This window comes from Schistocerca cancellata, chromosome 7 (genome assembly GCF_023864275.1).
Source record: "Schistocerca cancellata isolate TAMUIC-IGC-003103 chromosome 7, iqSchCanc2.1, whole genome shotgun sequence".
Taxonomy (NCBI): domain Eukaryota; kingdom Metazoa; phylum Arthropoda; class Insecta; order Orthoptera; family Acrididae; genus Schistocerca; species Schistocerca cancellata.
Genome location: NC_064632.1, coordinates 499,301,246 through 499,318,389, shown reverse-complemented (window position 1 = coordinate 499,318,389; position 17,144 = coordinate 499,301,246). Strand labels below are relative to the sequence as shown.

At 42.8% G+C, this 17,144-nt stretch overlaps 1 protein-coding gene across 1 annotated transcript in view; it reads right to left on the bottom strand.

Moving 5' to 3' along the window:
* LOC126092850 (facilitated trehalose transporter Tret1-like) overlaps positions 1 to 16,785 on the bottom strand; it is an 80,697-nt gene extending 63,912 nt beyond the window's left edge. Inside the window, exon 1 of the mRNA XM_049908580.1 lies at positions 16,728 to 16,785. Within this exon, the coding sequence (XP_049764537.1) occupies positions 16,728 to 16,785 (58 nt within the window). The remainder of the gene's footprint in view (positions 1 to 16,727) is intronic.
* Positions 16,786 to 17,144: the final 359 nt, after the last annotated feature.

Genomic DNA, 17,144 nt, shown 5'->3' with positions numbered 1-17,144 from the left:
GCCTTTGATTAGTAATCACGACGGCAAATCGACCTCAGAGAGCAACGGAACCTGTTAATAAACCTGTTTATAAGTCATTATTCTGACCTGCAACATTTATTACATTTAAGCGTTGCTCGTCACATTTCGATTTCCATTTATTTTTTCCAATACGCAATACATTTCATCGCTGAGTTATTGAGAGCTGCTTGTACATCGACTGTTCGCATAAAATGCTCCACTTTACTGCCACTCAAATCCTGCACATTTTGCGCAGTACATACGAGAGCCATTGACCGCGACTGTTCTGCATCGGTACGCGGAACGAAGTTGGCGCTTTCAGCTTGTAAAATAATTACGCATATACCGTGCGCCATAAAGGTGGCAGCTCGATGTTATGGCAACTAACCAAGACCACGTGCTCGCATAGAGACCACATAGGCTGCTGGAGCGATTGCAACTCGTTTGAAATCTCTAAATTTATTACCATGGGAATTATTCAGTGGTAATGATAAGTGATGTAACGAAAAAAGCCCCTAGCTTTTAGGACATGTTTCTGGTCGCCTACTATGACTTTTCTGGAGACCGGAAATATCCTCCGCGGGAATCAATATGTATTCCATAGACAAAAATCACATGAAATCCTGTTCGGTCTGTTGGGGCAATGCCAATGATCATGAGTTACGGAAGGAATTCGACACAGTTCCACGCTGCAAAATTAGAGGGACTGGAGCTCGTTCAGAAGCTAAAGAAGAAAGGGGCGAAGTAACAGGTGCCATTGGTGTACAAATTCTCCTTGCAAACTGTCTGCCCCTATCTCCACCGCTACCATTAGAACAACTCAGTTTGCAGCAGCGGAAACCCAAGAGTATAATACGTGTGTACTGAAGCCCAGCAGTTAAAGCAGGCCAACTTAGGTTTCTGCTAGCCTGGAAGGTTTCACGAGACCCATTCAGCCTGCTGCACTTGATGACAGGTTGCGCTGTCAATCCAATCAATTTCGGAAAAATATACTAGTCACGAAACAGAGCCCAAGCCCAGCAGGGAAAAAGTTGTGTCTTTATGAGACAGCTTCAAATGAATCGTTAGGTGACTCGCAAAGCAAGTTGTGTAAAATGTTACTAACCAACACTGGGGAATCTCGAATATGTTGCGACATGTCTGTAAATTTGACAAGCAGTTTCCTCACTCCAGAAATGTTTTGAAAGAGGACAAAGACTTACTGGCCAAAACTTTAAAACACTTAACAGGAGTTTTATGATGTGTTTTAAAATTACATTGTATGTTTTTCAATAAAATGCCGTAAGTAAACAATAAAACAGCGAAGTCAAGCAGAGTTAAAGAAGTTTTGCTGCCAACGACATCATGAGAGACCGATCGTACGAAATTAACAAAGTTCTAAAAATAGCAATTTCATTAATTGAACAACAGGTACGGTATCAACAGCATCATCCAGATAAGGAGAAACTAATAACGGCGGTTAACTTCCACGATACTAGAAGAAGCTGTAGAGGGTAAAAACTGTAGGGGAATACATACAACAAATAATTGAGTACTACTGAGAGATGAGTTCGATACAAGAGAGGATCGTCGCAGGTCGTAAGGAACCAGACAGAAGACATGAATTCCACTCCTAAATTCCATCACCACTGTCGCCACACATTTTACAGCCGCCAACACTCTCATTACAATGTCTTAAAATTTCACATTGATTGTTAATGTTAGTGCCACCGATCGGAAAGTTCAAATTTGCAAGTTCACGCTCAGGCAATATTCAGTACACCTTACGCGATAATCGGCCGGTGTGGCCGAGCGGTTGTAGGCGCTTCAGTCTGGAACCGCGCTGCTGCTACGGTCGCAGGTTCGAATCCTGCCTGGGGCATGGATGTGTGTGATGTCATTAGGTTAGTTAGGTTTCAGTAGTTCTAAGTTCTACGGGACTGCTGACCGCAGATGTTAAGTCCCATAGTGCTCAGAGCCATTTGAACCAGTTTTGAACCTTACGCGATGACCGACATCTCCTTTTTTCGTTCAATAGTTCGTTTCTCATTTTTTGGATCACTCAGCTCCTTCACGGCGCTCATCATATTGTGTAAATTACTTTTTAACAAAGAGTGACAGCTAACACTTGCAATGACGATGTCTGGAAACCAAAGCAGTTTCTGCTTGTACTCCAATCTATACGAAACAGCAGTTGTGAGCAGCGTCATTAACAATACCCTATCAGTTCAACTCAACAATGTGCGAAACGCTACGCTAACGACAGTTGTTCTGGTTGCTGGTTTGCCTTCTTTGTTTCCTAATTACACACTTTTCTATGTTTATGACCAAGTCCATAGAAAATACAAGCGCCATTGAAGTCTCCTGAACGCCCGTTATAGTCCCGGTCCAAGGCTGACTTTTACATAAATCTGTCCATGACCGTACCTTAATGTAAGCCTATAGCGATTTTACAGAGATTAATAGATTTCTGGAATGATCGTGCATGCCGATGAACTACACGCATCTAAATGTACAGTCGTGGACAAAACGAGCGAGACCCCTCGCCTTTTCGTTATGCTGATCCGCACAGCTTTAAAGTCTGCTACACAGCATAACAGGCAAGGAGATGAAGTGCTACCAACATACTATGCACAGGCGTGAAACTGAAAAACTATCCGAACTATGTCAGACTGTTTTCAATCATGTGTAAGACTATATTAAAGCTGATTAGTGTGTTAAACACAACAAGTAAATATAAGATATAAATGAAAGAAGAAACGCCAATTAGTATGAACTGTACTAATAAAAATGAATTTCAGCCTATCGAGGTAACATAACTGTTTTAGTAATACAAAGTACCCCATATCGTTACGAATTAGCAAAATAATATGCGCATTCGGCCGCCAAACGGTCTGTGTCAACGATCAGACCAGACATATTGGATTACCGTTGCTGACCTAAAAATGAAAGTGTGCAAATTTAGCAATGCGTGAAGATTCATAATGAAATTCAGTTAAAAATAATTCAATGTCACACTTAAGTCAATTCATATTGACATCCACAGGGCATCGGCACAGAATAAAGTACTAATAAAACGTTTTGGGAGCCCGATAATTTCTTAAAATTGATTTACTGATAGTCTATCTGCCTCAATCGAGATTAGAACCGAAAACAAAACCAGACCTCCCTTGCAGTAGCATACACCTTTCACTGTACTAGCAGACAACCCAGACAAATAGCCCTCTATTACTACCCCAGACATGAATAAGACGGCAATTTCGCAATGAAAATGCCAAAATGGTCTGGAGTTTCTGTTGCATCAGCTTTAATATAGTCTTACACATGATTGAAAACAGTCTGACATAGTTCGGATAGTTTTTCAATTTCACGCCTGTGCATAGTACGAGTATGTTGGTAGCAATTCGTCTCCTTGCCTGTTATGCTGTGTAGCAGACTTTAAAGCTGTGCGGCTTAGCATAACGAAAAGGCGAGGGGCCTCGCTCGTTTTGTCCACGACTGTACATTCGCATATCACGCTGTGGTGTGTGGCTACACGCGGAGCAATAAGCTATTGCACTTGACAACGGCAGCAAAAAATCCAAAGTCAGCGCTAGACTTCTCGTCGCAGGTAAATTACCACAGAGACGACAAAAGTCATAGGATAGCGATATGCACATATTCAGAGGGCGGTAGTATCGCATGCGCAACGTATAAAAGAGCAGTGTTTTGGCGGAGCTGTCATTTGTATTCAGGTGCTTCATCTGAAAAGGAGTCCAACATGATTATGGCCGCAATACAGCAATTACCAGACTTTGAATGGGGAATGGCTGTTGGAGCTAGACACAGCGGATATCCCACTTCGGAAATAGGGAAATCAGTATCTCAAGATCCACAATGTCAAGAGTGTGCCGAGAACACCAAATTTCAGGGGTTATCTCTCATCACGGACAACGCAATGGCCTTGGCTTAACGACCAAGAGGAGCGGAGTTTGCTTAGAGTTGTCAGTGCTAAAAGACAAGCAACAGAACAGACGCATAAATTAATGTGAGACGTATGACGAACATGTCTGTTACGTCAGTGAAGCGAAATTTGGCGTCGGCTATGGCAGCAGACGACCGACGCGAGTGTCTTTGCTAACAGCACGACATCGCCTCCAGTGAATCCCCTGGGCTTGTCACCATAACAGTTGGGCTCTAGACGACTGTAAAACAGTGGCCAAGTGAGATGAGTCCCGATTCCAGTTGGTAAGAACTGATGGTAGCGTTCGTGTGTGGCGCAGACCCCACGAAGCCATCGACTGATGTCGTCAACAAGGCAAAGTGCAAGCTGATAGTGGCTCCTTAATGGTGTGGGCTATGTTTACATGGCATGGACTGTCAAATGCATCAGGAAACTACGACTGAAGTTTGTTAGGCCAGAAGTGGCAGATAATGATTCGATAAATGAAGAACAAATAACCTTTGTTCTCACTGCACTGGTTGTTTTGAAAAAAAGAAGATGTAGTTTTGAGATGGATGAAACTGTAGATATTAGGCTCAACTAATTTTGAACTATGAGTGTTGTACTCCATCCTAAGACCTTTCATTATATTTATACTTTTTATTCTGGATCATGCTGTTTGATTTATGTATAGTTCTAGGTTTCTTTTCTTTTATGAGACTTAATAAAACAGGGACGAAAACTTTAGATCAATGCCTGTATTTCTTGTTGGTAGAAGTTTTGTTGTATTTTTGAAATATTGACTACAATCAGAATGGTAGCTGACAGTTGCGGTGGAAGTGTAGACAACTCGGTGTATTACCAAATTCATGCTAACTTTGACCACCTGTAACTTTTTCTATTACTTCCTTTGCATCTTAGAATATATATATTGTAGTAATTAGTATGTAAACCTCTCATACAAGCCCATATTTTCACTAACATAAATATCACAGAACTAAAAACAATCATGATAATCACATGTAATGTCTTGACACCCTCCGCATCGGAACAACTATGCATGCAGTTGTATATGACAGGCTTTTGGAAGATATAAATTGTAAAAGTATTAAATACAAATCATGTCTGATAAGGGTGAAGAGTTTCACCAGGAAACAAAAGAAAATAGATACAGAGTCTGGCAAAAATCTGTGTGTAGGGAAGGCCTAATGGAAGAACCATTGTACGCTCTAATCATGTCATTCGCTATCCAACCGTTGGAACGTAAAGATACAGGGTGACAAACATATTACACACATAGGAGGTGGTAAATATTTAGGACAGATGTGGTACTTAACATCAGATAGATGAATGCAAACATATTTTGGATGCCTATATCTTTGTCCTCTATTAATACTCCACTAGTTATTTTTACTTCTTTCCCTTTGTTACAAGAACTAGTATCATCTCAAAAATTACTTTAGTATTGCTTGTGATTTTCTGGAGAAGCAGCCCACTGTACCACATCCTCGTAATTACGTTCACACATCGAATTCGTCTTTACCCTGTACCACTACCAGTCATTCCCTTTCCTGCTCCACACGAAAATAGAGCGAGGGAAAAAGAAGTCAATATGTCTCCATGTGAGCCCTAATTTCTCGTATCTTAACTTCATCGTTCTTACGTGCAACGTATGTTGGTGGGCGTAGAATCGTTCGGCAACCAGCTTCAAGTTCTCAATATTTAATGAACGGGACTGTCTTCAGAGATTGCTCGGTAACTGTGTAAGTAAACAATCACAGGTCTACCGGTTACGTGAAGTGCCACTCTCTCTGCGAAGCATAGATTCTATTAATCTGTTTATGCATTTCACTATAATTTGTAGTGTTCTGACGTCTCATTATACAACAGTATCTTCCATGTACGTCATCCTGGATTTCCCGACGTTACCCGCTAGGCAATTAATGAGTATTATGAACTGTTCTCTGGCATAAGCGCGAAACTACTTTTACGACTTACGATTTCTGTCTCGTAAGAACGGACATGGACTCACAGTCGGTTTTAGTGTCTGCAACTGAAAAATCAATCAGTGAAGTTTCTCTTTAAGACACCGGACATAGTCCCCCATCTCATGCAGTGGTAGCTGTGTTTCCCTGAGACGGAAAAATACCACCGGGCATTTCCACTGATGAAGCAGGTAGTGGCCGTCCTATCCAGGTTCCGACAAGCTACATGGAAATATACTTCGGAGCTTTTAGTCGTTCAGTCGTTAGCGTACCACTTCGGCAAATTCGTTATCTCACCACCTATCACCGTGACGCCCACCCCTGACTGTGCGGCAGAATACAGAACTGGAAGGAGGAGTGGGCCGAAAGGTGTGTTCCACAGTTAGAGCACATTACTCCTCACTGTCTGTGATGATAAATTTCCAGAATGGCATCGAGCGAGAGCGCCTCCAACCAGAACACATCAGATAGTGATACAGGGAGCCACTTCCGGGAACCATGGTGTGGAGACGAAGCCTACAAAAAACTTTGCGCAGCAGCTAAAGATGCATGATGCACACAGAAAAATACCGTTCGAAACCGTCCTATCCCAACACTACAATGCATTTTCACGTACTCCAGTCATTCAACGAACACTTGTAGCTGTTTGTGAACTTTGATGGGTCACATGGTCACCAGAAGAGTGTGACGTGATGGGGCGATGTCTTGTTCCATCTCTTGACCAGCGGGACATCAGCATCAATGTCTGTGCTTTGCAGACCTCCGTAAGGCGTGTGGGAGAGAGTACTTACTTCACAAGTAACGCGTTCTTCCTTGCTATACTGTTCCAATCACGGGTGGTATGCAGAAATAAAAGAATGGTGATACCCTTCAGTAAGAGCCCGAATGCCATTAATTTTAGTACCGTATCGTCTACCTGAGTCAATTTTGGACGAAACAGTATCTTTCTTGACTTTATTTGGGAATGTGGTTGTCCTTAATTTTGCGTGTAAGGCTCCCGGCGATTTACAACGTGTTTATTTTCACTGAACGTCTCCTTACACTTTCACGCTACCAGGCACGTGATAAGACATGTATTTCGTGTTAACGGTATCTTGCAGCCTGTGTGGAGTTACTAAATGTCATTATTTATCTAAATATAGACAAGGCTGCTCCTTTTATTGTTTAATTTTATTTTCGCTGGACCGGAATTGGACAATATACCCGTCTTCAGCGGTTTTGAGGAAGGTACACAATACATAATGCTGAATGCATTATGCATTTTCAGCACGTCCTCGTTGTGTTACAGATGAAGCACCTTGCTTTACATTACTAACCATGTATTTAGTCGGCAAAGATCTCGGTATTTTAGGTTCGTGCATTTGTTTCCTATTAATGTGTTAAACGATGTGTGCATTCGTTTTGTTTAATCGCTTTGCTTGTTCCCATTACTGATAATAAAATATATAAAATATAATTAGTATAAAAGTAAAATATAACTGGCATAAATTGACGAGACCTTTTATAAGACGAGTATGAATTTTTCGTGCCGGCCGGAGTGGCCGAGCGGTTAAAGGCGCTACAGTCTGGAACCGCACGACCGCTACGGTCGCAGGTTCGAATCCTGCCTCGGGCATGGATGTGTGTGATGTCCTTAGGTTAGTTAGGTTTAAGTAGTTCTAAGTTCTAGGGGACTTATGACCACAGCAGTTGAGTCCCATAGTGCTCAGAGCCATTTGAACCATGAATTTTTCGCTAATTTCTTGTTTCGCAGGTTCGTGCTAAAAACCAGTTAAAAATTACAATACAGTTTCCAAAGAAGCCTAAAGAAACTCTGTGATGGCACAAAGAAGGACTATACATGAATACTGGACCAACTAACACAAAATTTTGAAGTTGACGCTTAACATATAGTATTATGTAGTGCATAACTCATTGTGTATCTTCTGCAGAACCGTTGAGGATACGCACGTAACCCGATACTGGTCCTGCCAAAATAAAAATAAAAAACAAGCGTTGTTTACGTATATACAAAGCATGTCATTCATGAATCTCCTCCTTTGAATATTTTCCATCTCTTCCGTTAGTCTGACTTAGTACAAGGACACAATGCTCAACAACTGGCCACGGAAGAATTTTGTAAGTTATCTCTTTCATGCGTTACTTAATTATACTTTTTTCTGATACTTCTTCCAATAAATAATAGTTTTGCACCGACTAGACCGCAGTTGAATTTTTGTGTTCATTCCATCTTAAACCACTCTGGACAATAATTCTTTGATACTTGAAGATTGTGATTGGTCCCTGTGACTGATCGCTGATCACGCAATGAAACTCAATTTGATCCTTCCTTTTATTTACGTGCTTCACATTCATTTGTGTTGAGGGCTAGTTTCCAAATCTTGCACCGCAGTGATCATCTTGAAGTCTGCGTTTTGTAGCAAGTTTCTATCGGTGTCAGCTCGATGAAAACGACTGCGTTGACTGTGAAACATTGAAAGGAACTGCAGACTTAGGTCACTAACTTACCTGTGTAGACAGCCTACCAAAGACAAGTTGAGCCCCCAGTATCGAAGGAGGGAACAAAAGTACACTTCAAGGGTTGAGAGGGTTTTGATATTATTGCAGCGATTACAAAACGGAGACAAATTTCCAAGTAACATGGCATCATGAGACCACTTCTCAGTATGACGTTGACATATGACATGGCCTGGATGCAGGCGCATATTCTGTTGAGAAGGATATCATGAAACCAATTTATACTCTCCGGAGGCAAATAGACCCTTACTGTTGTAACTGGTCGTTTTGTAGCAAGTTTCTATCGGTGTCAGTATTCTGGGTACTGATACTTGGATGGAGTTGACGTCTGAGCTGATTCCCCCACCCCTCTTGTTCTGTCGATGGCGAATCTCAGGATCTTGCTGGCTGCGGGAGTACCTCAAAACCACGCACCAGTGCATAGAGATATGTCGCACGTGTGGACCAGCATTGTCCTGTTGAAAAATGGTACCACGATTGTGTATCATGAAATGTACAAGGGTTGTTTTTTAAGTAAGGGCCGTTTTTATTTTTAAAAAAAGATACAAATACTTTTGTAAAAAAACTTTTATTTTCTGATTCTACACACTTTTACCTATTTTTCTACATAGTTGCCTGGTTTATTTAAGCACTTGTCATACCGTGCAACTAAGTTTTTAATTCCCTCTTCAAAGAATTCGGCCGCCTGCTCCGACAGCCAAGAGTTCACGGCCGCTTTCACTTCAACGTCGTCATTGAAGCGCTGCCCGCCAAGATGGTGTTTCAGGTACCGGAAAAGGTGAAAATCGCTAGGAGCAAGGTCGGGGCTGTATGGCGCATGGTCCAAAACTTCCCAGCCAAAAGACTCAATCAAATCCCGAGTCTTTTGAGAGGTGTGAGGCCTAGCGTTATCGTACAGTAGGAAAACTCCTTTTGTCAGCATGCCGCGCCTTTTGTTTTGAATTGCTCTGCGGAGCTTCTTTAGAGTTGCACAGTAGGCATCTGAGTTGATTGTCGTTCCTCGTGGCATAAAGTCCACTAGCAAAATACCGCGCCAGTCGCAGAACACAGTTGCCATAATCTTCTGCTTTGACAGCGTCTGTTTGGCTTTGACCTTGATGGGTGAGGTTGTGTGTCGCCATTCCATCGATTGTCGTTTGCTTTCGGGAGTGATATGGGATACCCATGTTTCATCTCCAGTGACAATTTGACTCAACATGTCATCCCCTTCTTCCTCGTAACGAATCAAAAAGTCCAATGGAGTGGCAAATCTCTTCCCTTTGTGGTCCTCTGTGAGGAATCTGGGTACCCACCGAGAACACAGTTTCTTAAAGTTTAGGTTTTCAGACACAATTTTGTACAAAACCGATCTTGAAACTTGTGGAAATTCCAATGAAAGAGTGGAAACTGTGAATCTTCTGTCCTCACGAATCTTTGTTTCGACTGCAGCCACCAAATCATCAGTGATCACAGAGGGCCGGCCTGAGCGTTCTTCGTCATGGACGTTTTGATGGCCATTTTTAAACTCTCTAACCCATTGACGCACTTTACCTTCACTCATTGCATTCAAGCCATAAACTTCTGTTAACTGACGATGAATTTCTGCAGCTGATAAGCTTCTCGCGCTCAAAAAACGTATCACTGACCGTATCTCACACGCGGCGGGCGATTCAATAATCGTAAACATTGTAAAGTAGCACAGCGATGCGTACACGTCAGCTACAGAGCTGCAACTTGCATCAGTGTGAACGGGAACGATGCCGGCAAGTGGCGCGGTGGCTTGTTGCGGCGTCCGCGCGAACTACGGACTATACGCGCGAACGGCCCTTACTTAAAAAACAACCCTCGTAATACAACAGGACGCAGGAGGCCTTTGGTGTACCGTTGTGCTGCCGGAGGCGCCTGAGTCACTACCTGCCGTGATGTGAAGTCACACACGATGGATGCTCATAGCATGAGGCCAGAAGTAACGTCGCCATGTCGTAAGAATGGGCCATCTCCTGAGCTCGCCGCCATATTCTCCGGCGATCGTCATCCGGGGCACTGCAGAATCGCACTTCATCGCTGAGCATAGTACGACGCCAATAATCACCAGTCCACGGTCGCACGTCACGACACCATTCCAGACGCAATCGTTTGTGTGTGTTGTTAACGGCAGCCTACGCGTGGGACGATAATTCGCTAGAACGATTGTTGCTAGTCTCCGACCAACGGTGGGGAACGATACAGAGTGTTGCGGTGAATCCGTTACTAGTTCTTGGCTGGCAGGCGCAGAAGTGAAGTGGTGCACAATACAGCGCTATTACAAATGATTGAAGAGATTTCATAAATTCACTGTAGCTCCATTCATTGACATATGGACACGACACACTACAGATACGTAGAAAAACTCATAAAGTTTTGTTCGGCTGAAGCCGCACTTCAGGTTTCTGCCGCCAGAGCGCTCGAGAGCGCAGTGAGACAAATTGGCAACAGGAGCCGAGAAAGCGTATGTGGTACTTGTAATGCACTCACAATCAGTCAGTCATAACAGTGCAACGACACTTCAGGACGAAGTTCAACAAAGATCCACCAACTGCTAACTCCATTCGGCGCTGGTATGCGCAGTTAAAAGCTTCTGTAAGGGGAAATCAACGGGTCGGCCTGCAGTGAGCGAAGAAGCGGTTGAACGCGTGCGGGCAAGTTTCACGCGCAGCCCGCGGAAGTCGACGAATAAAGCAAGCAGGGAGCTAAACGTACCACTGCCGACGGTTTGGAAAATCTTACGGAAAAGGCTAAAGCAGAAGCCTTACCGTTTACAATTGCTACAAGCCCTGACACCCGATGACAAAGTCAAACGCTTTGGCCGGCCGCGGTGGTCTCGCGGTTCTAGGCGCTCAGTTCGGAGCTGCGCGACTGCTACGGTCGCAGGTTCGAATCCTGCCTCGGGCATGGATGTGTGTGAAGTCCTTAGGTTAGTTAGGTTTAATTAGTTCTAAGTTCTAGGGGACTGATGACCACAGATGTTAAGTCCCATAGTGCTCAGAGCCATTTGAACCATTCAAACGCTTTGAATTTTCGGCGCGGTTGCAACAGCTCATGGAAGAGGATGCGTTCAGTGCGAAACTTGTTTTCAGTGATGAAGCAACATTTTTTCTTAATGGTGAAGTGAACAGACACAATGTGCGAATCTGGGCGGTAGAGAATCCTCACGCATTCGTGCAGTAAATTCGCAATTCACCAAAAGTTAACGTGTTTTGTGCAATCTCACGGTTTAAAGTTTACGGCCCCTTTTTCTTCTGCGAAAAAAACGTTACAGGACACGTGTATCTGGACATGCTGGAAAATTGGCTCATGCCACAACTGGAGACCGACAGCGACGACTTCATCTTTCAACAGGATGGTGCTCCACCGCACTTCCATCATGATGTTCGGCATTTCTTAAACAGGAGATCGGAAAACCGATGGATCGGTCGTGGTGGAGATCATGATCAGCAATTCATGTCATGGCCTCCACGCTCTCCCGACTTAACCCCATGCGATTTCTTTATGTGGGGTTATGTGAAAGATTCAGTGTTTAAACCTCCTCTATCAAGAAACGTGCCAGAACTGCGAGCTCGCATCAACGATGCTTTCGAACTCATTGATGGGGACATGCTGCGCCGACTGTGGGAGGAACTTGATTATCGGCTCGATGTCTGCCGAATCACTAAAGGGGCACATATCGAACATTTGTGAATGCCTAAGAAAACTTATTGAGTTTTTGTACGTGTTAGCAAAGCATTGTGAAAATATCTCAAATAATAAAGTTATTGTAGAGCTGTGAAATCGCTTCAATCATTTGTAATAACCCTGTATTGCGATTCTTCCTTGCGATTATCAGACGTGGTCGACCAGAACCTCGATGACCAGTACGCTTGCCCTGAAGTTCTCACGTAATCCACTATGGGCAACTGTCATATCCAAGTGCCCTGCAAACCTGGCAATTGCACGTGTCTACCAGAAAGCCAAACTGGGACACACAATGAGAGTCTGGTGAAAGCGGCACTCGACTTTCGAGAAATACACATTTTTTAAGTTCTCTGTATAGAGTTTGAATAGTCCTGCAGAAAACTGAGACACACAATGAGAGTCTGGTGAAAGCGGCACTCGTCTTTCGAGAAATAAACATTTTTTAAGTTCTCTGTATAGAGTTTGAATAGTTCTGCAGAAAACTGAGACACACAATGAGAGTCTGGTGAAAGCGGCACTCGACTTTCGAGAAATACACATTTTTTTAAGTTCTCTGTATAGAGTTTGAATAGTCCTGCAGAAAACTGAGACACTCAATGAGAGTCTGGTGAAAGCGGCACTCGACTTTCGAGAAATACACATTTTTTAAGTTCTCTGTATAGAGTTTGAATAGTCCTGCAGAAAACTGAGACACACAATGAGAGTCTGGTGAAAGCGGCACTCGACTTTCGAGAAATACACATTTTTTTAAGTTCTCTGTATAGAGTTTGAATAGTCCTGCAGAAAACTGAGACACACAATGAGAGTCTGGTGAAAGCGGCACTCGACTTTCGAGAAATACACATTTTTTTAAGTTCTCTGTATAGAGTTTGAATAGTCCTGCAGAAAACTGAGACACTCAATGAGAGTCTGGTGAAAGCGGCACTCGACTTTCGAGAAATACACATTTTTTAAGTTCTCTGTATAGAGTTTGAATAGTCCTGCAGAAAACTGAGACACACAATGAGAGTCTGGTGAAAGCGGCACTCGACTTTCGAGAAATACACATTTTTTTAAGTTCTCTGTATAGAGTTTGAATAGTCCTGCAGAAAACTGAGACACACAATGAGAGTCTGGTGAAAGCGGCACTCGACTTTCGAGAAATACACATTTTTTAAGTTCTCTGTATAGAGTTTGAATAGTCCTGCAGAAAACTGAGACACTCAATGAGAGTCTGGTGAAAGCGGCACTCGACTTTCGAGAAATACACATTTTTTAAGTTCTCTGTATAGAGTTTGAATAGTCCTGCAGAAAACTGAGACACACAATGAGAGTCTGGTGAAAGCGGCACTCGTCTTTCGAGAAATAAACATTTTTTAAGTTCTCTGTATAGAGTTTGAATAGTCCTGCAGAAAACTGAGACACACAATGAGAGTCTGGTGAAAGCGGCACTCGACTTTCGAGAAATACACATTTTTTTAAGTTCTCTGTATAGAGTTTGAATAGTCCTGCAGAAAACTGAGACACTCAATGAGAGTCTGGTGAAAGCGGCACTCGACTTTCGAGAAATACACATTTTTTAAGTTCTCTGTATAGAGTTTGAATAGTCCTGCAGAAAACTGAGACACACAATGAGAGTCTGGTGAAAGCGGCACTCGACTTTCGAGAAATACACATTTTTTTAAGTTCTCTGTATAGAGTTTGAATAGTCCTGCAGAAAACTGAGACACACAATGAGAGTCTGGTGAAAGCGGCACTCGACTTTCGAGAAATACACATTTTTTTAAGTTCTCTGTATAGAGTTTGAATAGTCCTGCAGAAAACTGAGACACTCAATGAGAGTCTGGTGAAAGCGGCACTCGACTTTCGAGAAATACACATTTTTTAAGTTCTCTGTATAGAGTTTGAATAGTCCTGCAGAAAACTGAGACACACAATGAGAGTCTGGTGAAAGCGGCACTCGTCTTTCGAGAAATAAACATTTTTTAAGTTCTCTGTATAGAGTTTGAATAGTCCTGCAGAAAACTGAGACACACAATGAGAGTCTGGTGAAAGCGGCACTCGACTTTCGAGAAATACACATTTTTTAAGTTCTCTGTATAGAGTTTGAATAGTCCTGCAGAAAACTGAGACACACAATGAGAGTCTGGTGAAAGCGGCACTCGACTTTCGAGAAATACACATTTTTTTAAGTTCTCTGTATAGAGTTTGAATAGTCCTGCAGAATTTTGGGAAGAAAATATTACACGCAAAAAATTTTATCTTCGAAAAAAAATTATTCGCTAATCTCGGAAAAAGAATATGGTCACAGTTCTGAATCGCTCCACACGAAACCCTCATGACATTTATTTTTGCAAAAATGGTTCAAATGGCTCTGAGCACTAAGGGACTTAACTTCTGTGGTCATCAGTCCCCTCGAACTTAGAACTACTTAAACCTAACTAACCTAAGGACATCACACACATCCATGCCCGAGGCAGGATTCGAACCTGCGACCGTAGCAGTCCCGCGGTTCCGGACTGCGCGCCTAGAACCACTAGACCACCGCGGCCGGCGTTATTTTTGCAGATAATACTTTTCGAAATAATTCTAATAATGAGGTACGGGTTCGAATACTTGTGAAGTCGGTACTCAACTTTAGAGAAACATACCTTTTTTTTCAGAGTTCTTTATAAATACATTTTCTATGCTTGTAGGGCACTCTGTACAAATTTGAATAGTTCTTTAGAATTTCGCGATAAAGGAAACTTGTGATCATAATTGTGTATAGCTGGAATAGCTGCGAAGTTGGCACCTCACTCAGGAGAAATAAACACTTTTTTCAAAGTGCTCGATAGATTTCTATAGTTCTCTGTATAAAATTTGGATAGTTTTAAATTAATGACATGTCTTGGACACATAGTAAGAGAGAATGCTGAAAAGTGCTCCCATCGAATGTTTTATTCTCTTCTCTATATCCGTTGAGATACTACGTGTTTTGCATATTATTAGGTCAACTTTCCCACTTCGCCGACCCTTTCCCGTAGAGAGCTACGAATGGTAGTGTATAGCACAGTGACGTGTAACATAACTATGTTGATGCGTCATAAACTCTCAGAAAATTGATAGCACGAATTCTAAGAGTTCGTCCACACGTGTAGCACCTCTGCTTCAGCATTACAATGCAAAATCATACACGAGGGCCGCGATGTCTGCAACAATCAAACGCCTTGAGTTCACTATCCTCGATCATCCTCCACGCAGTCCCCACTAGGCCCTTCCGATTTTTATATGTTTCCAAAACTGAAACAACACATACGAAGACTTCACTTTGATAGTGATAAAGAGGTGCAGGTAAACGAGTAGTTGAGTCAACAATGTTAAAGTTTCTGCAGTGACGGTATCAACAATCTAGTCTGTCGTAGCAGGACTCTGTTGAGAAATAAATAGGTAGACGCCTAGAATAAAGATGTAGAATGTTAATATGAAGTTTTTTTTCTCAAGATAATACTTTAAGAGTTTTCACACAAAAAATTCGAATCTATTACTTTTCAGCAGTAAAGAGGGACACATTTTCAACATATAAAAGAACAAATTCTTGCAACAGTTCTGATCACACTTTTGGATAGCATCCCAAAAGTGCTACCGAAACTGATCAGTTAAACTCTAACTAGAAAAGCTTTGTTCTCATGTAGTCCGACGGTACAACCTCAACAGTACAACTTACATAGTCTTTCCTTGTCTAATTTAATTGAGTTATTTAAAGTAGAATTACAGCAGTGCAGATTTTGCAGCACTTTTTATGTTCATGGTCACTTATATTTAATTTGGAATGCGAAGCGTTTATGAATTTGAATTGCTATGGCGATGCTGTGGTAAGAACTTATGGCGTTCCTTTAATTTATTTACTACAGGCAGTGGAAACTTATTTTCAAATTTGTAAGACTTTCATGACCACACTCTACCTCCAAAATATTTTTTTAAGCAGGAGAATATCTTGGAATCCTTTCACGAGAAAAGGTGAAGTTTTCGTTGACTTCCCTTAAACCTTAATCCCGAAGAAATACCTAACAATCAGACAATAAAGAACACGTTAACTGACATACATGTCCGCCCCCGGTAGCTGAGTGGTCAGCGCTACAGAATGTCAATCCTAAGGGCCCGAGTTCGATTCCCGGCTGGGACAGAGATTTTCTCCTCTCCGGTACTGGGTGTTGTGTTGTCCTAATCATCGTCATTTCATCCCCATCGACACGCAAGTCGCCGCAGTGGCGTCCAATCGAAAGACTTGCACCAGGCAAACGGTCTACCCGACGGGAAGCCCTAGTCACACGACATTTATTTTTTAGTTAATAAATAATAACACGACTTTCAGAATGCGAACAGCACCAAAATGTGTAGCGGGTGACGTAATTAGATAGATAAATCTGGTATTTTGATCTTATAAACGTGACGAATAGATTGAATGATTAGGTAACAGTTTATTTGCTATTTTAGTCATAGTTGTCCTGGAGCAGCGACGCTATATGTACTAAACACCAGAGGCTGCTAATCTCGCTGAACAGTAACATGCACCCCGTAATTAAGATTCAAAAATTAATTGTATCTTTTGCAATGTTAGTCTCATGAGGCAACAGAGATTAAGTAGTTGTGTCGCGGTTTCGGTGTGCACTCACCGACGAAGGCGGCAGCGCACTGCGGCAGAAGCTTCGCGTCGGCTGCTTTGCCGGCCATGTTAGGCGGGCCGTGAGCTCGCAGAGACAGCAGACGGCGCACAGCAGACGCGGAGGGCGACTTGTCGAGATAGCTGAAGGCGCACAGTGCGGGCGCGCGTCGGAGCTGCGTCCCTTATAACGTGGAGTCTCTCACGATAAAGCGCCGGCAGACAAGGCCCCCACACAGCCCCCGGCGCCGCCGCTGTCGGCCTTCGGGCGCGTGTCGCGCAGCCTGGTACGGGATCAGCGCTCCGATGTCTACGGTGGCTCTCTTTGCGGGATGGGAAGCGTGCAGACGTAAACACCACGCTATTCGAGCCGTGATCAAGGGTAATACGAGCAGCGTCGAGGCTCCGGTTACGCGCTTTGCGTTTGTTG